Source organism: Zosterops lateralis (assembly GCF_965231275.1).
Source record: "Zosterops lateralis genome assembly, chromosome: 1".
NCBI lineage: Eukaryota > Metazoa > Chordata > Aves > Passeriformes > Zosteropidae > Zosterops > Zosterops lateralis.
Genome location: NC_139762.1, coordinates 132590708 through 132610398, shown reverse-complemented (window position 1 = coordinate 132610398; position 19691 = coordinate 132590708). Strand labels below are relative to the sequence as shown.

The 19691-nt window shown below is 37.7% G+C and overlaps 1 protein-coding gene across 8 annotated transcripts in view; it reads left to right on the top strand.

Annotated features, from left to right (window-relative positions):
• UBR5 (ubiquitin protein ligase E3 component n-recognin 5) overlaps window positions 1-19691 on the top strand; it is an 84438-nt gene that overhangs the window by 10802 nt on the left and 53945 nt on the right. For 7 of the 8 annotated variants that reach the window (XM_083854692.1, XM_083854688.1, XM_083854690.1 and 4 more), the window contains exons 2-7: window positions 6709-6753; window positions 7216-7297; window positions 7474-7550; window positions 8338-8457; window positions 11500-11689; window positions 13379-13538. In XM_083854692.1, coding sequence (XP_083710818.1) covers window positions 6709-6753; window positions 7216-7297; window positions 7474-7550; window positions 8338-8457; window positions 11500-11689; window positions 13379-13538 — 674 coding nt within the window. The remainder of the gene's footprint in view (window positions 1-6708; window positions 6754-7215; window positions 7298-7473; window positions 7551-8337; window positions 8458-11499; window positions 11690-13378; window positions 13539-19691) is intronic. The other variant, XM_083854693.1, reaches the window with a different exon arrangement.

The window sequence follows — 19691 nt, the reverse complement described above, 5'->3', positions numbered from 1 at the left end:
TAAATCTGAAGAAAGGGTGTAAGTAGATTCCGAGCTAGAAGAACCAGTTGCCCAGCTTAAGAATTCATTGCTGGTTGAAGGCATTTCACAAATTCTTCAGGTGTCTGGCCCTGGTCTTGCTGTTCCTGCTAAAGAAAGAATACTTCCAGCTGGGTATTTAAGTACCCATGATTTTTTTTTTACTGAATGTGCAACTCTCTGACACTTTCTTGACGCACTGGTGTAACTTTTGTCCTGTGCTACTGACCTTAGACAGATTCTATAGAGCAAAACATGAGCTCCTACTTTTTCAGAGGGAAATCTCCTCCTTTTGCTGCTGTGCCTTCAAGTCAAATGTGTGGAGGTCACATCCTGAAAGCCTTAAGTCCTCAGTATCAATTGCAGAATGGCTGAGGTTGGCTGGATATCATCTTGTCTGGTCCCATTCCCAGGCAGGGCCATCTACAGCTGCCTCCCCAGGACTGTGTTCAGATGGCTTTTCAATAACTCTCAGGAGCTGAGACTCTGCAATCTCCCTGAGCATCCTGTGTGATTGGTCACCCTCACAGCAAAGAAAATATTTCCTGATGTTCAGACAGAACCTCCTGTACTTTGGTGTGTGTCTGCTGTCTCTGGTCCTGTCCCTGGGTGCCACTGGAAAGAGTCTGGCTCTGTCTCCTTTACTACCCTTGCTTCAGGTGTTCATATATGTTGATAAGACCCACCCCCCCGAGCTCTCTTCCCTAGGCTGAAGTCCCAAATCTCTCAGCCTTTCCTCTTGTGAGAGATGCTCTAGTACCATAATCATTTTTATGTCCCTTTGCTAGACTATCCAGTATGCTCATGTCTCTTGTAGTGAGGAGCTCAGATCTCCAGATGTGGCCTCATGAGTGCTGAATAAAGAGAAGAATTTTCTGCCTCAGCGTGCTGGCAATACTTTCTCTCTTGCAGCCAGAATACTGTTTGCCTTTGCTGCAAGGCATGTTGGCTCATGTTCAACCTGGTGGCCACCAGGACTTGCAGATCCCTTTCTGCCACACTGTTGTTCTCCAGCTGGACAGTCCTTGGCATGTGGTTGCTCTTGTGCATGTGGTTGTTCCTGGTGAGGTGCAGGGGTTTGTGCCTTGCCTCTCCTTGGTTGTGGTGAGGTTGCTGTGCTCTGGATAGCAGCAGCTTCCATCATATCCAGCAGTCCTTGCAGCTGGGTGTCATCAGCAAACTTGCCTCATCAGCTGGGTTGTTAATGAGGGTGTTGAGCAGGACTGGACCCAGAATTGACCTGTGGGGCACACAGCTTGTCACTGGCCCTCCAGGCAGACTTTGTGACACTCATCACCACCCTCTGGACCCACACGTTCAGATAGTTTTTGGTTCACCTCACTGTCTGCTTATCCAGCCTAAACATCAACAGCTTCTGTGTGAGGATTTTGTGGAACAGAGCCCTGTAAGCCTTGCTAAGCAATATGCACTGCTCTCCCCTTCTTCTCTACAGTGATATGAAATTTGCCTTTTTTTTTCTTAAAACTAGAACTAAAATACATGTCCTATTTTTGCTAATTTTTCTTGTCGTGCTTTAACCTTCTTGTGGGCTATCTTATACCCAACTTAGGTCATTATCTACATCAGTGTGGCTATATCATTAAATAGTCATGGTCTACTGTTAGAGAATTTTCATTCTGGAATCACTGTTACCTGAAGACTTTTCAGTGACAGAAAGCTGTTTTCAGGACATTAATTTGTTTGATCTTTGCCATATTAGCATTCTACTGCAGATTGCAGATTCAGCACAGTGTTGTTACTATTGTTCCAGAAAGAACTGTTAACTAGAACTATCTTTATCAACCAAACTGACAATCCTGCAGAATAGGAAATAAAGTTTGGGAGCCATGTTCTATAAACCTTTGTTGCTGATAGTATGACATACAAGAACAGCTGCTGAAGTCAGACAAAAAGTTCATGTTATTTTCCTCCAGTTTGTGGCAGAGACCAGTGCTAGATTATCAGGAGAACAGTATTAGGGCAGACGTACAGTGATGCTTTTACAACTTTTAAGAATTTGCAGCTTAGGGATTTCCTGAGCAGTAGGTGTTGGTTTAGTACATAATAACCAAATAGTCCTAATTTATAATTCTTGAAATGTGGAGAGGACACAGTGTAAGCCATGGTTCTCCTGATTACTGACTGAGTAGAGCAATGTGTTTCTTTGTCATCTAGTTCACTTCAGTGATCTGTGTGTTATAGTCTAAACACATTATCCCACTACCCTGCTGAGTAGTGTTGGTTACCTTGGAGCCTGTTATTTTTTATTTGTGCTTGGGATTTCTTTTCTTTTCTTCTTACGTACATTACTTTATTTTCTACATATAATCTTATTGCCTGCTTTTGTGTGGTACTTTAGCGTTTGATTTTATGGATTCTCCCCACTTTCTACCCAGAATGACCTAAAGCACGCTCTAAATCTTCATTTATTCCAGTAGGAGAAAGGTGTAGCTGTGGAAGGCTGCCTCCTTGGAAGCTGCTCTCTAATGTTTGAGATCCAGGTCGGGGCAGGATCCCTTTGTATGTACTGTGGTGCAGAAGATAGCTGGGTGTGACTTTACATCAGTGACAGCATCTAGTGTCAAAGTTATCCTGGGATTAGTAAATGAAGATAATGTATTTGCTGAAGCTTTTCCTTGGTGTCCATTTTCTGCTTTTCTGAGCCTATTCGTGTGACATTGACAGACAGGCACAGGAGCTCATTGCAGTGTGATGATTCAAGACAGGCAGGAGTGAGAGGTCTGATCTGGAGGCTGTGCAGCTCTGCTGGGCCAAAACCCATGAACTGCCCACAGTGATACTTCCTTGGGTCTGGCTCCTGTGCTCAGAGCACTTCAGGATCTCAGCTGAGGGACAGGGATGAAGGTTGTATTTACCTTTTAAGTGCTGATAGACATGTAATACTGTTCTCTAGTGCTTAAATGGATTGTGTCATATGGGTGTGTCCCCTTGGTATCTGCTTGTTATTATTAGTATTAGTCTTCCCTTGGAACAGCACTGTAGTGGTACTTGCATACTTCTGTCTGCTCTGGTGTGGAAGTCTCATGTTTGTTGGCTTGCAGACTTCACTGACATTTTAAGTTGTCTTAAAGAGACCTGATCACTTAGAAAAACCTGCCAGGCCTCAAGTAGCTTTATTTCTTATTTCCCTACTTGAAGTTGTTAATCATACCAAGCTGGTTTTGGGGATTTTATGGGTTTGAGGTGTGGGGATTTTGTTTGTTTGTTTGTGGGGTTCTTTTTGTGTCTGCATGTGGGGGTGTTGGTTTGTGGTTTTTGTTTGTTTGTTTTTTGTTTACATTTTGTTTATTTAGTTGTTTCAAGAAGTACCTTTCCTTCCTCTGCAATACTTACCTTCAGTATTTTGAAATTGAGTAACTCTTCTGCATTTTTAAGCCTAACCTGCTTTTATAAAGCAAGATGTGGTGGAAGTGTGGGTCCTGAGATAAACTTGTCTGGAAACAAAAAACTTCTTTGGAAAAAGTAATGTCTTGTGATGAATAAAAGTGCCATGTGGGAAATCTTAGCTGTGGTAGTCCTGACTTAGAGGCTTTTTGGTTGCTTAGTGTGAGCATAGATCCCTTCTATTTTGATCAATTGCTAGAGGCTAGAAATTGGAGCTGCAAAACTTGAAATTAAAGAAATACCTACTTGGCCTGGACAAACTGGTTTTGTTTTCCTCACAACTGTTTTTGGATTAATTTCAGTAAATATTTAAAGAATGTGTATCTTGATACAGGAGCCATCACTAAACGTTTTGTCTGAAAGTGTTGTCAAGCTAGTGCATTTCTTCAAAAATGTTTGTGATGAAAATATGTGTTGCTTCTAACTTTGTCCTTTGAAATAGTTTAATTGCCTTTAATGAGAACTTTTCGAAGCATAGTCTGTCAAGGCGTTTATATTGAAGATTTCATCTGCCACAGAAAGGTCTTAGTGAAAATGTTGACCTTAATGTGAGAATTGAATAAATCGTCTCTGCCTGTACCTCTTTCTCCAGAGCACCATCATTTGAAATTATTGTCTTATTAAAATCAACCTGATCTTAAATAAGCTTTTCCCTTCAGAGGGTGAGTGTACAGTACCCTGCAACTGTGCAGGTAGAAAGGCTTAGATTGCTGCAGGAGATTATTTCAAGTTTTTATTAGCACAGAGAGACTCTACGCACACAGTATACAAACACATCTTTCTGCTTTGCTCTTGTTTTCCTGCTGGTTTGGTTTTGTGACTGGTGGTCATGTGGATGCTGCTACCAGCACAAGGAAGGGGAAAAATGAGGCTGGAACCAGCAGCCCAGCAGGGAACAGCTCCAGTGCTGTTCTGCATCAAATTCAACTCCTCCTGGACTTACAGGAGCTTAGCAGCAGCACTTGGTCATTTTGCTGTCACAGCAGTTGCATATGAGATGGTTGAGGCATGAGATAGTTTTTACTTTTTTTTTTTTTTTCCTATAGGATAGTTTAGTACTTTCAGCGTTGTTGCATATATCTGTTTCCTCCTATTGTCTCTGTTTCCTCCTATTGAAGATTGACAACAGCCTCTTTTCAGCAATGTTAGATCTCTTTTGGCATGTGCTTGTTGCAGATAGACCTACTCTCTTGAGACTGATGTTACTCGTGGATTCATTGACTATTGAAGGCTTAGCTTTCTGAGCATGTTTCTTTCCTACTACTTCATTTTTTACAGGTATGAAAGCAGTATGATGATTTTTTTCAAATTTAAATACGTCTGTTTCTTTGGTAGTGGTCTGGTCTTGTGACCAGGGCTCAGATAAGGAAGCTTTAAATGTTGCTCACAGACTAGTCTAGTAACCATCTCCAATAAAGTACTACTTTTTTTTGCTGTCAGCTTTTCTTAAAGGCAGTGCAATGAATTTAAAGATAGGTTTTCCTATTCTGTAGTTATTACACTTTTTTTGCCAGGAGAAAAATGTTAATGGGAAACTGCTCAGGATTCCTGTGGGCAACTGTTAGGTGATAAACTCAAGGCATGAAACTTCAGGGATATTTAACTTGTCAGATATTTTGCAGCAATCCCTGCTTGCTGTATAAAGCCATATGATACAGTGTGGAGTGTATGCTGTTCACCTTGGGGTTCATTCCACAGTCTCCCACAGTAGTTCACTCTTGTGGGGTACCTTTTGCACAGACTGCACGGGACATTTGTGTTTTCTCTTGCTTTTGTGGGTTGTCTTCACAGAAACCTTATGTGCATATGTACTCTTGGCCTGTGTGGAGTAGTTGTGGCTGGAAATTGGGAGTGTGAAATCGCCTACTTACAAACCAGCAGCTTGGTTTGGATAGCAAAAGGCAATTCTAAACACATTCAACTCCTTTCTGCTCCCTTCTTTTCACTTTTCCTTTCTTCTTGGGCTTGGAAGTTACTTATATCAGGATAAAATACTTTGTTTCTAAATGGACTTGGAGATTTTTTTCCCTTATTTTTTCACTCAGGACAAGTACTTTAGAGTTAGATACTGTTGATAATGTTGAGATTTCACTGTTTGGGCCCCTACTCTGTTTTCTTCATCATGCTCAGGGTTTGCAAGTAGCTGAAGTCTGTTGTCCATGGTCTGTGTGTAGGAACTGAAATAAAGCAAGTAAAAATGAAGGATTAAAAATATGGATTCAAGCAGAGGAAAACAGTGCTGGCATGCCTGTCTTTTTGTTAGGGTTAGAAAAGTGTTGCTGGTTTATGCTAGGATGAACATGGCACCAAAGCTGAGAATTTTTTTCCTCATTAAGAAGACCTTGCACCATTTTTACAGAATTTGTCTTGGTTTTATATCTTGATATAATACAAATATTCTGACTATAATTGGGAGCTCTTTAGGGGCTTTTTCAGATTGCTTGTCTCCTTTGGAAGGAAAGGAACCTAAGCTTTGATTGACATGCCTACCTGACAGTACTCAAGTGTCCTTGCTGCCCATAGTGGATCTTTCCTGATTTGAAATTACCTTAGAAATTACTCTGTTGCTTTCCACTTTTGGATACAGTATCCTGTAAGCAGGAGTGGTAGTTGGCTTGGCCCTTTCTTTTGCTCTGATCTGTTGAATTTTTGGAGACATTGTTTACTTTTAGTAAAGGTAATGTTTTACATAATCCTATAAATAGTGATGTTTCCCTGGATTGTTACTTCTGGTAGTCAGAATTTGTTTTTGTCCCTTTTGCCCTTGGTTTTTGTTCATCTCTTTCCTTGTGTTTTCTGTTTTGGGGAATTTACTGTCGTATTTTTGGCTCTCACATGCCACATACTTGGATTTCCTAGAAGATTATAATCCTTTCTCCTCTGGGATACTTTATTCAAGCTTATACAAGGAAATACAAGTAGATCTGCAGTTCATGGTCATTGCTTTATATGTTTATTTTGTGCATGAAGGTGTAAATGGTTATAACAAGGCAAGAGTAGTATTTTTTGATAGTGACTTGCAAAACACATGGAAGTGCAAGCAAACATTGGTTCTGTGGCACAGGTAAAATTCCAAAGCAAAATACCTCCAAAGCAAAAACCTGATTTGAAGCTGAACACTCTTCAGTTCTTAAACAGACTCACAGCACCAAGTAGTATTTATATTAAACTTCAATAAATGTGGTCGTAAGTTGTTCCCATAACATCATAAATAAGCTGGCTGAGTGGATGTTGTGGACTGTGGAGTATGTCATCAAATAACAGCTTCATTTCTTTCTGTTTCAGATTAAGAGAAGTTTCAGAGAAGCTGAACAAATATAATTTAAACAGGTAAGGCACATCACATGCTGCTGTAAGTCATTTAGGAAAGCACAATTTCTCTAACAACAACAAGAAGCAGATGATTGTACTGTAGGTGATGGGGCCTTAGAAATCCTCAATGCTACTGATACTGAAGTCCAGATATGCTTCAGATAACACAGTTCAGATAACACAGGAAGAAAATGGGAGGTTCTCAGTTACGATAAATTACAAAATGACTTCTTAATATGAGATATAAATCCTGTTGTTTATTACTGATCAGATTAAGTGAAAACTATCACCTTTTAAGATCTTTCTCCTGCATTTTATGTGCTGTGTGCTTCAATTAATGCTTGTTTAGTAATTTTTGAAAGTTTTTCGTATTGGTAACCACCGCAGCACATTTTTCCTTCCATGCACAACTTGGTGGGTTTTTTTTTTTCAGACTTCAAAAGTTCTAAAATGCTATAAATTCTCACTTTTTATTTTCAGCCACCCACCTTTGAATGTATTGGAACAGGCCACTATTAAACAGTGTGTGGTGGGACCAAATCACGCTGCATTTCTTCTGGAGGTAAGTTGCTGAAATCTTCTCAGATAACAAACTTGAAACCATACAGTTAAAATTAGTTATTCTAACGTTAAATTGATTAACACTCTTCAGTAACTGAAGACTTGTGTTTTAATTTTTACTGTAAATTTGACTTACATTTCAGTTTTGAACACTTGCTTTTCTTCTTCTAAATGCAGGATGGTAGAGTCTGCAGGATTGGTTTTTCAGTTCAACCAGACAGATTGGAATTGGGTAAACCTGAGAATAGTGATGGGTAAGAAATGCTTTTCTTCTTTTTAAACTCAATAAGCAGCCGAGCTGCTTTTCTGGTTTTGTTTTTATTTGTTTGTTTTCAAAGTAGATTTTGGAATGGATACTTTGAGTAGAGACACAATGGATATAGTGATGCAGCCTAGCTTGACAAACTAGTGTAGGAAGAAATAGTATATGTGATTCTGATATGTGATTCTGAAAGAGGTGAGACAGGCTCTCTTTAACTTCAAGAAACAAACTACTCCAAAAAGAATCCTTAGAAAGAAGCTGTGTTAAACTGTTAAGCTTAATGTAGAATCCACTCTGAAAGTGGTCCCATCTGGCAAGGGTCACTTTCTAGATCTGTGGTACTTGGTCCAGGTAAGTCCCCCTTCATAGGACTAATTTGCAGTTCACATTTGAATTTAAGCCACTTAATATTGAAGTAGCATATGCTCAGGCTCAGGTTTACAGTTAGAACACCTGCTGATTACAATTTGTACATAGATACTAATGGAAAACTTAGCACAGCGGCTAATTCCAATCACTAATTAGTTTAATATGTATTTGCAACTGTGCTATTATGGATTGCTCATGTACGTAAGGTCTGTTAGGCATGCTTTCCACTTTCTTTTTCCAGTGTACCTCTTAATATACAGTTAGATTAGTTTGGAATATTCCCCAAGGGTGTTGCTTAAGCTGGTATGTTACCAGACTAAGTCCCTGAGAATTTCAACCTGGGATTCCAGGTTTTGTTCTTAACCCATTTGGGATTGTTTTGTGACTGATTTACCATCTTTTACTTTCAGTTCAAAGTTGAGCAGTGGCTCAGGGGCAGGAAGGACATCCAGGCCAGGCAGGACTAGTGACTCCCCATGGTTTCTGTCTGGTTCTGAAACTCTGGGCAGACTGGCAGGCAACACCCTTGGGTAAGTTTTGATAGGATTGAGGCTGCAATCTGTTTGTTCCATATTTGAGTATATGTGTATACACATATATATAAACTGTATGCAGTATGTCTAAGGGGACGTATAATCACAGCAGTTGTGTAGGTAGGATATAACAAAAAACCCCTTGATTGACTTGGTTAAAATAACAGACATTTAAGTGACCCATTAGCACATAGGATACAGAGAGTTCTTCATATATGTGTGAAGAATAATTTGGTTTAGGCTGTGTTGTCTTCTTTGAATGTTTTTTTAGTTGCTTGATTTTTGAAAAGCAGTCTTTTAGAGGGACACTATCAATTAAAACCATGATAAGCTAGAAGCATAAAGTGAAATGAGTGCATTTATGCAGGAAGAACCTTCATTATGTGCTCCATTGTTTTGTGCCTTTCACTCCCTTGCCTCAAGTCATGAGTGGTGTTTTGATAGCTGGGGTCCTATACATAGTAATAGAAAAGGAGCATTTGGAAAAGTTGTTTCTCAGAACCTTTAGAATTGTACTATATACAAATTGTACTGTATAGATCCATATTTCTTGTCATTAGCTTTAAAATTGATGGTGTCCCTTTTTATAGAAAGGTAATTTTCATTCCATAATGACAGTGATCTTGTTACATGTTTTTGTTAGACATGTCTAACTATGCTGCTTCCTAAGATTACTAACTGCAGTGAGGAGAACTGTGGTTTCTGCATGTGGATGATTTGTTAAGAGGAAGGAACTACATCTTTTCCATGAATTTCCAGAAAATTTGTTATTTTTTCATTACCACATAAACTATTTTCATTTGGGCCTTAGTTGCATGAAGAATAGCCATCCCCATAACATTCCCAATTTTTTTTCTAAAATCATTATGCATCTGAACTAAAAATTCATGTGTTAAATGTCAAAGACAAACTAGTATTATCACGTTTAAGAACTTACTGTGGGATGTGTAGCACATTTTTTCCTCATTAGTCTTAGCAAAGCATAATGCGTTAAAATTGTTTGAATCTTAGAGACCAACCCTGAAGTGTTCCTAATGTCTTCTCTTGAATGTCTTGGAACTAGGTAATTGAAAGTCACTGAACTAATAGCAGTATGCACTATAACTAGTCTGTTAAATGGAAGGAATAATTATCCTAGTAATTTGAATCTAAAACCATTCAAACTATTGAGCCATTAGAGCCATTAGAGTAGATCACTGGATTTGGAAAATTGCTAACATGCTGCTGCACAGTGGAGAGATGTGGTAAACTGGTAGGTGAACAGAAATGAGACAAAAGATTTCTATTCTATGTTAATATTTATTTTAGGTTAGATGGCTTTAATAGCAGTGGCTGTGTCCTTGTTCTCTTTAACAAGACCAGGTTAGGACACAGGGAATATTTGAATTATTACACAAATAGAAATGGTTTTAACTGTTAGATGTCTAAATGATGCCATTGATAATTTATAACTTAAAGTAGAAAATGCATCTGTAGTAAGTAATAATATCTAATACAGAACTTTTTCTTTAACCTCCCCACCTCCCTGCAGAGGGTTGAATTGAGAGTCACTCTGTAGGTAGAATTTGACTTCCCCTCAGCCCTGTTCTTTTACTAGTAGCCACCTTCCCACCTTTAGAACAGTTCAAGTGGCTCATTTTATTTAAAATGTCACATTCTTTGGAGGTTTTTTTTTATTTTGTTATTTCTGTTTTCAGTATTATCTATTTTTTTTTTTTAGATTTCTCTTTCTAACTCATGAGACAAGACTTTTCCTAAAGACATAATTGAAGTGCTTTTTGTCTTGTCATTGTCTGTGTGGTCACTAGCTAGAATTCTGAAAATGTAGATGTGTCTGACAGGGCCTTGTCTTAAGCAGACATTTGAGTTACTCTGTGGTTGCAGGGTCTTGTCAGGAGGAAAAAGCAAACCCAATTTAAAAAAGTCCTAGTAATCAACTGAAGGCATATAATGCAAGACAAGTATTCTTACTAATTAGCTTAATAGCTACATATGATAGACTTTTAATGTAAATTTATTAGATACTGTTTCAGAGAACATATCTTTATTTTCGTGTCTGATTTTAAATGTTTGTCTTGAAAGGAGTTTGAGAGTTTAAGTGGTTGATAGCAGGAAGGCTCTGCTGATACAGATTTTTAAGTAGCAGTAATACCATATCCGATATCCTTTAAAATGTATTACAAGATAAAGCTTAGTTAAGCTCGAAGAACAAACGGGAGTCTCTTGTCTTTCATGGCAGCAGATTATCTTGTCTTAAATTCAGAGCAGATTCAATTGACACAGTTCTGTGGTGATAATGATAAGTGGATAGTTGTAGTGATGGTGAGATGTCTATTTTTACAAATCACTGCCTTTTTGTTGCCATATTTTGATGCTGATTCATAGAAACTAAGAAACTGTTCAGTCAATTCAGGCATGTTTTTGCAATGTGTACAGTTGATGTTGATTTCTGCAGCAGGAATAGGTAAAAAGTAGAGTATCTCTTGAAAACTACACCTGAGGATCAGAGAACTGTCTAGTGTAAGATTTCTTTTGCAGTAGAGAAGATTACTTGATTTTTCCAGTGTAATCTTAACCACTTTTTTAATGTAAATTAAGTATCAGAATCAGATGATCCACCTAAGTATAGTGATCTTCTGTCAGAGCCACTGACAGTGAAGTTGGTGCATGTGTGCTTTTATGGCAGGAAATTGATAGATAAGTGTTAAATGTTGTGCTGCTGCTACTGCTTTTAGAAAATTTGGAAATTGATCCTTTTATGTGTTTATGTATGTACATCCACACAGCTGTATGAATAGGAAAGAGTTGCAAGTTCCAGTTGGAGCTCTGTTTTTTTTATTTCTTCTTCAGAACTTTATCAGTTTCCTGGTGTTCTTGTTCTTTCTAGTTTTGAATGTTACTTTTATGTTTGTCTATGAAGTTAAGCTACAGTATTTTTCAGAAGATGTTTATAAGTTATTAATAATAAAACTAAAGACTCTGGAAGTAGTCTCCAAAGTATGCTGCTGTATTAAAAAAAAAATAAATTAAATCTTGCAGAAGTCGCTGGAGTTCAGGGGTTGGTGGAAGTGGAGGAGGATCTTCTGGTAGATCGTCGGCTGGAGCGCGAGACTCTCGGAGGCAGACCAGGGTTATACGCACAGGACGTGACAGAGGATCGGGACTGCTGGGGAGCCAACCACAGCCAGTGATCCCAGCATCAGTCATTCCAGAGGAACTCATTTCACAGGTATGTGAACTAGAAACTGCTTGTTCCCAAAAGCTTGGAGAGCTTCTCAGAGCATGCCTACCAGAAGGTGTTGTAGTAGTGCCTGTTCTCCAAGGAGTAATGGCCTGCAGGTGAAGAAATTGACTTTCCTTAGCTGACTTGGTTTTATTCTTAAATATTTAGTGGAAGTGATAGACTTTTTGATTCTAGAGTTTTCATTTCCCAAATGTCCCTCAAGACAGGGTATATGTTTAATGTTTGGTTGCAGAGGGGAGATTTAGTGAGAAAATCAAATATTTGAGAATAGTATCATCTTGAAGGAATGTAATGGAGGAGGGCAGATTGACTTTTTTTTCATGTTTAATAGAAGGAATGGTCCATTTCAGATGTAAATGAAAGACATTAAATTTATTTATTCTCTTTAAAATACTAATAATTTTCTTCATGGACACCTCTGCTTAATTTTTTATAAATGCAAATTTTATGAATGTTGGGTGTAAGTTGCTCTGCTTTTGCCTTTTAATGCACTAAAATCTGAAGAAGCTGTTAAGTCTGTTAAAATATTTTCCTTCAACATATTTGAAGAAAAGAGTACATTTAAAATATGTGACCTGTTAATGTATTTTAACTGTTAGCTTAGAACTAGTTGCTGACTGACATACGAAATACAGAGGTTAGTTGCTAGGCCAAAGATAATCTGCTTTACTTCCCTTGCTGTGATGTTTTACATTTTTTTTTTTAATAGCGTACTTTGTTTATCTTTAAAACAAAAGGTGTCTAAAACATTTTGGGGGTAACTTTAAAGCAGAGCAGTAGGTCTGTGGATTCTAGGTGGTCTCAAAAATCTGTAAACTTTTGGGATAGAATGTTATGACAAAAGTTCAAAAAATTTCCTTTGTGTGCTGTTAGAATGTCCTTTTATTTTATTTTTTTTTTTTTGCTTGCTAATACATCAGTTTACTTGGTGCCTTATTTTTACTGTGTTATGAAAATACTTGGTGCTTGTTTCTTATGTTCTTTGTGATCTTTCAAAACTCTCATCATCTCTGACATTCAGTAGAGGCTAATCTAAAAAAACAAAGTACTCTGAGTCCTAGGCTTAGAAGAATAAATCAGAATTTGTCTGTTGTTTTGTAAATTCATTGCATCTGATATTTGGAAGGTTTTATCTACATTTGCACTTTGTTAATAAAAACTCCAGTGTTGCAGAAACTGCTGATGATAAACCTTTAGAGACAGAATGACGAGAAAAACAGAGTCATTAAAGTGGTTTTGTTTGAAGGGGAGTGGAAAGTGAAACCAGTGTAAAAGACAGGGATTGAGGTGTAGTTTTGGCACAGCAATTGATTGCGAACTCTGTTGATTGACAGACTAAGTTTAAACACTTTTATAGACACGTAAGAGAACAATCTCAAAACCAAATTTTGCTTATTATTTAACTACAGCATTAAACATTCCAAGTAGATTCTAAGATTCCACTAGGAAATTTAGTGCCAAAGTTGGAGTTCAGTGGCCTAACTGGAACTGTGAGAAGACTGGATATCAAGTACAGGATACTGTGAAAAATTGATATGAGCCTGTGTCTGTATGTACTGTTATTGACTTTTGATTCTTATGAGACTTCTTTTAGAATGAAGCATTATGAATAGTAGTTGATGAGCTGAGAATTACCAATTCTCAATGAGTAACCAATTCACTCTGCTCTTACAGGCACAAGTTGTTCTACAAGGGAAGTCCAGAAGTATTATTATTCGAGAGCTCCAACGAACAAATCTTGATGTAAACCTTGCTGTAAATAATTTGTTGAGTCGTGATGATGAAGATGGAGATGATGGGGATGACACAGCAAGTGAATCATATCTTCCTGGAGGTTTGTATCCTGCAACTTTTGATAAAGAAATGCCAATGTGTTCATATTTTTCTGTATTTAACTACTGACAGCAAGCTCTGTGCAAGGTGTGCAGTGAAGACAATTCTTGCTTATAGGAGTAAAATCTAAAGATGTACAAAACAAAAGATGGACTGGGATGTCTTGAGGGATTAGGATAGCCACTGAAGAATAACAGTTGATACTGTTTGTGAGGGGCATCAAAGTTATGTTTTCTTTTAGGATTCCAGGCTTTGTAACACTAGCATTACTTTTGTCTATTTTGCTGCTCAATGAGATGCTGAGACTGCTGTGTGGCTTGCTCTTAAAAGCTAATTCTAAAACTTTCTAGCGACTTGCATGTTTTTTACTACTAACATGTATTCTTAATATTTATACAAGTTTTTAGAGCAAAAATTATATGCTTTTTTAAAATCAGCCTTAATAGAGGGCAAAACAGTTTACAGTGGCTACGGTTAGATTGAGAATTTATTCTTCATCTCAAGTTCTCCTTATAAATGCTGTTCTAGCTATAATGGCAAAATCCTGTAATATAAGTGCAGCTATTTTTGAAATACAGTCTGTCCTGTAAAATTGCTTTTTGTAAAAGGCTTCGAATCTTCTTTTGCATTGGCTAAATAATTTAGGCAATCTTTTCTTGCTGATTGAACAGATTTGAAAACATAGCAGCCAAATCCAGTGTTGTGTTAGTTGCACTGCAAAAAAAGAACACATCTGAACTGACAGAGTAACTTTTCTTCTGTGTGTAAAAAGTGTTTTGATATTTTTCTAATAAATGGGTTTTTTTGGTTTTTTTTCTGCTCATCTGGTTCACCAGGAAGGTTCATGGGCTTCGTCCATCTTTATCTTATCATGTGATTAGAGAATGTTTTTTTTTAATTTCTGCAACAAAAGCTTTGCATTTCATTTTGCTTCTTCTAGTTTTAGTTGCATCTGTCAAGCATCTTTATTTTGCCATAGAATCAAAAGTCTTTTGGTGAAAGGGGTGAAAAATCTTTAATCTCAGTCTTATTGTTTAGTGATTGGCTTAATAGCATGAGACAGATGACTGGAGGAAGTAAATTCTCCTAAGTTTCCAAGAGTTCAAAGCACTTCTTAGTCTTAAGCATACCCACATGCATTCCTCCAGAGCTGGCCTTCAGAAGATAAATCACAGTTAGAAACTTCTACTGTAAATTACTGCTTTTAACCACACTAACCAGCCTTCTGCAGCATTAACTGTTCTGAGTACCTCTTGTGATCCTAAGGATTAATTAATAGACAAGTCTGTCTGACAACCTGTGACTGGTAACATTTATTTGAAGGTGCCTCCACTGCAGTCTGTGAGTCTCATCTATTTGAGATGGGTTAAAGTAGTATGCAGAGTTTCACTGTCCTCACTGGTTGTCCAGAAACAAAAATTTTTCCTCGGCTTAATCTTTAAATCTTCTTCCCTGTTCAGAGTAAATTTCTGTAAGGGATTGCAATGTACTAAAATCAGGTTTTTCCCCTATATTACCCCACAGAGAAATTTGGCTATTTTTTTCCCAGTTTTTATGGGAAAAGATATGGAAATGATGACTGAAATGACACTTGGTCTGCCTTAATGCCAGTCTTCAGAGATGGAATTTCTGATTTGTAGAATGCCCATGGCTTCTCTGTCCCAAGTTTTATGGGTAAAAATCAGTATGTTGCACAGAAGTGAATTAGTTTGGTATCTGACACTGATCAGAAGTCTAGCTGAGCACCAGGCAGTGCTGTCATGACTCCACTGTCAAAACATTGAATAGTAGAAATTGCCAGCTTTGCTTGTGTCACATGACCAAGCTCGTTTTCAGGAAAACAAAATGGTCAGAGAAAGTTGCTTGTAGCTCTTTTTAGAAGTATTTTGCTCTAGAAACCTTGCAGTCTTCTTGCTTTCACTTGTCATCTCACGTCTGGATGCCCCTTTGGAAGTAAAACATCATCAGAGAAAACTGTGAATAACTGATAAATGCTATATGCATTCAATTATCAGGCTTTTTTATTGTTCTGAAAGATAATCTTTTTAAAAATTATGTCAAATTATACTTTAAAGTTTTTTGATTTTCATTTCAAGCACAATAAAAGCAAATGACAAGACAGAATTTGCCTCTGGACTTTTGAGGCTCTTGCAGTTCAATTAAAAGCATATATTAATTTTGTCTTTCTGCCTTCTGGATGTCTGATGCTTTGTGACCCTTAAATTTAGGAGTTACTTCTCTGAGCTTCCCAAGATAGAGAAACTTTTTTTAAAGCACGTTACATATGATTTAAAAAAAAAATCATTAATAAGCTGAGATACTTTCCAAGTACTGTGAAATAATTAAATTCTTGTTTAATGAATGATAATTTCTTAATATATCATTTGTGATGGTTCCAGTTGGTATTGTAAGCATTATACATCTGTCTTTTTTTGAGGTAGCAAAAGACATGTTTCAATCCTTCCTGAATTCTTTAAAATCTCTTAAATGAAGTGCAGAGTGTTACTTTTATGTACAGATTGCTATTAACGAGTGTCTCTTAAATATTTATTTCTGGATCCCAGTGTACTTTGATTTTTGGATTCTCTAATCTAGTCCTGATTCTTTTGTTTTATGATAGTTAGCAGGGAGGATTATGGGTTCATTTGTTTCATAACAAATACATGAGAATAATCAAGGTTAAAATACATAGGACAAGATCATTTAGCATAGGAAAGACTCAACAGCTCCTGTGAAGGTTTCTTTGGGCTTTATATTCTGTTAATATTCTGAATAGAGATGCTGTAGATGTTAAAATGTTTTGGTGTTTGTGTAGTTCAGAGGAGTGCATATTTGCTCAGTAACTTCTGCATTGTACAGTGGATTCTCTAGTTGAGACTTGTGCAATGTGGGTTTGACAACATCCAGGTTGCTTTGCAGAAAAGAGAGATGGCTGGTATCGCAGCAGGACTTGCTGTGCTGGCTTCCAGTGAGGGGAGATGGGAAGCTGCAGCTTAGTGTAGGATCAGCTCAGTGGTTTGCCTTTGGGGAAAACTGTTAGATAATGGGTTAGGAGGGTTTTGTGGTTTTGTTATTGTGGTTTGGCTTATTTTATTGTTGGGTTGGGTTTTTTTTTCCTCTGTTTTTGTGAACTTCAAGTTGGGTAATATTTTGAATAAATATTATCTTATCAAGAATGAATTCTGGAGTTCTGTTTTAGTCTAGTTTCCTAGGAAACCAAACCAAATGTTTTTCTCCCTTCACTGTCACAGTTTTGCCAATTTAATCCAAACTTGAAAGAGGAGGAGATGCTGAACACATTGAATACTTGAATATTTCATAGAAGTGTGCAGCTGAGAAGAGGGGAGAGAACTTACGATTTCCCCCTTAAGGGAAAAGGTTTAAAGGGAGCTCTACTTGAGATCAGAATTGATCTAAGCAATGCCTTCAGTTAATGAATCTTGTGATAATGTTTTTTTTGAATTTCTGCTTATGTGCATACTGAAAATGAGGGGTTTTTATTGATTTTTTTTGTGTGTGTGTGGGTATTTTTTTTTGTGTGTTTCTTTCCTCTTAACTGGACATCCTTTTCCTTCCAATTCTCTACAATATTTAGTAGTGAATGATAGATATTTTCTTACGAAAATAGGTTTGTCGGAAGTATCACACCTAGATTTGAAGGGAGCAGTCTGACTCTGGTCTAACACAGCACAAAAGATGAATGATACAATCCCATGGGATTTGTCTTAAAAGCAGGAAAATAGAGACATAGAGAATGCTTTGTTTTGTTTTTTTTTTCTTTTTTTGGTGGTGATTTTTTTTTTTTTAACTCTGGATTCTTAAACTGGATGTAGCCTTGCAGTATCTGTGTTTTCACAGCGCTAAAAAAATTCCAGTGATGTTTGAAGGGGAGTGGATTTGGCTCCTATCCCTACTGGTTTTAGCACCTTTCTTTGCTGATATAGAAAATGGAAGAAGGGGGATCTCTTTCAGAAATACTGGAAGAAAATTAAAATCTGATTTGAAGCTGAAATAAGAGGGTAAGAAAAGGCTTCATTTCGTTACTCATCTTAATGCGTATTTAGCCCAAACCCACATAGTTTTGGTTCCTATGTCTGATAGCTTGAATTTTTACTTTTTTTTTTTTTGGAAACACAGCTAAACTCAAGATGCCTGACCTGGTGGAAGGTTTGTGTGTGTGTGTGTGTGTGTGTCACAAGTTAGTATGTGTTTTCTGTCAAGAGGTTTTCTCACGTAGCTTACCTTAAGAAAATCCAGTATTGTCCATTTTGAATGAGGGTGGAAAGTTCTTTTCTGTACTGGGCAATTTGGTTCGTAGAAAGAGATCAGAGTTCTTTGTAGGTTTTTTTTCCTGGATGCTGACCAAAAGATATCAGAACTAGTTGCTAGACTATGAATGGGTTGGAGCTTACCTAGGAAAAGATGGCTGTGGGAGGAGGGAGCAGTATGTCAGTATTGGGAAATACAACAGAATCTCATCTGTGTTCCCAGCTCTGTGAGTCTGTTACTTACAAGTTGACACTGAAGGTGAGGTGTGCTGCAGCCTTATCATTGTGAAAAGCCAGTAGCAGGCAGGGTAAGGATACTCTGAGTGATCTGAATTGTTTCAGATAGAGCCTTTTTGCCAAATGTGGATTTTCTTTCTAAGATTTCTGAGCAATCTGTCATGGATGACTTCCTAAAGTGCGCTGTGTGAACTATTGGAGTCCAAAATCATGTGCTCTTGGAAGCACAGCCTACAATTGAGTGGATTACTTAATTAACGCAAAAAGCATTTATGTAGGTCGTGCCTTGGATCCACTGTGGTATGTGTTCCATTTGCTGTAGATGAGAATTTAGAAATAAAATGTTGAATATTCTGATGTGTAGGGATGTGAAAGTCTTAAGTGAATTAATACCAGCTCTAAGAGCAGACTTCTGGCTCCTTTTCAATTTTTGGGTACCCTCTACTTTGTGTTATTTCCTCCATTTCATTCCAAACAGTGAGAAAAAGACCAATAATAATCTGATTCTGCTGTTAAGAATGCTTGTTTTCCACTGTTTCATTTATGTCTGAGATAGAGGCTGAGAACTGGATGTGCAGAAATTCTGCATCCTCTTCCCAAGTTTCCTGAAGGGAGTCTGTGTATAGCCTCAGATGAGCTTCATGGGTGGTTTAAGCAGATGAGGTTGTCCTGCTACCAGAAGGCACCATCCTGCAATTCCCTTGCGTGGGGGTGGGATTTTTAGGCTTGTACGGGCTAGTGAAACCTAATTTGGGGAGCCTGATTTTTTTTTTTTTTTTTAAGTCAGATTTGCTTGAAAATTTGGGAAGGGCAGGACTATTTCCTTTGGCAGCAAGCAGTAGGGTTTGGTCAACTTTGCAGTATATGGTGAAATTCCACCTTTTGGGCTCTGATTACTCCATTAAGTCAGTCCGAAGATCCCTTCCACCTTACTTCTGTACCCACTGAACTTCTGTTTCAAGCCAGGTGAATGCACTACTTGTAGATTTAGAAATCCTCCTTGCCCCAAGGAGGTGCCTGCTGCAGGGATAAAAGAGGAAAGTAGGACTGCCCTTTGGTAGCAAGATGGTGGTCAGGTTCAGTTGTCTTGACAGCCCCTATAGCTGGCCTTCAATAAGTTACATTGTTTTCCAGTAGCCTCTTTCATTTGTGGATAGAAGCTTTATTGTAGTTAATGGAAGGAGATTGTTTTGCATTTTAGTGATGATCATTACTTCAGGGAAACTCAAGTTTTCTGACAAGGAAGCTAGGGCAGTCACAATATTTAATTTAAGTTCAACATTTTGGCTTGGTTGGGTCTTTTTTTTTTTTTTTTTTTTTTTTTTAACTGCATGGTATTAAAACATTGTGCTTTTTCCCAAGAGCTGTTGTTGTTGTTGATGTAGCTACCATTTAAAGCTTTGTATTGAAAGCTGCAAGTTGCCAGATTGTGAATTAAATGAGTATGTCATTCTCTGAAAGAAACATTCCATGGAGAAATGTGCAGGTTTTGGCATCAAAGATGTGGCTGGGCAAAGGCTGCCTTTCTCCATCAGCTCTTCATTCTAGGTCATCTGGGGAGTTCTGCATCATGTGCATGAGTGTGTGTGCACATCTGTGCATTTGTCCCTATCTTATTTTAGTGCTTTGTTCTTTCAAGTGACAGTCGA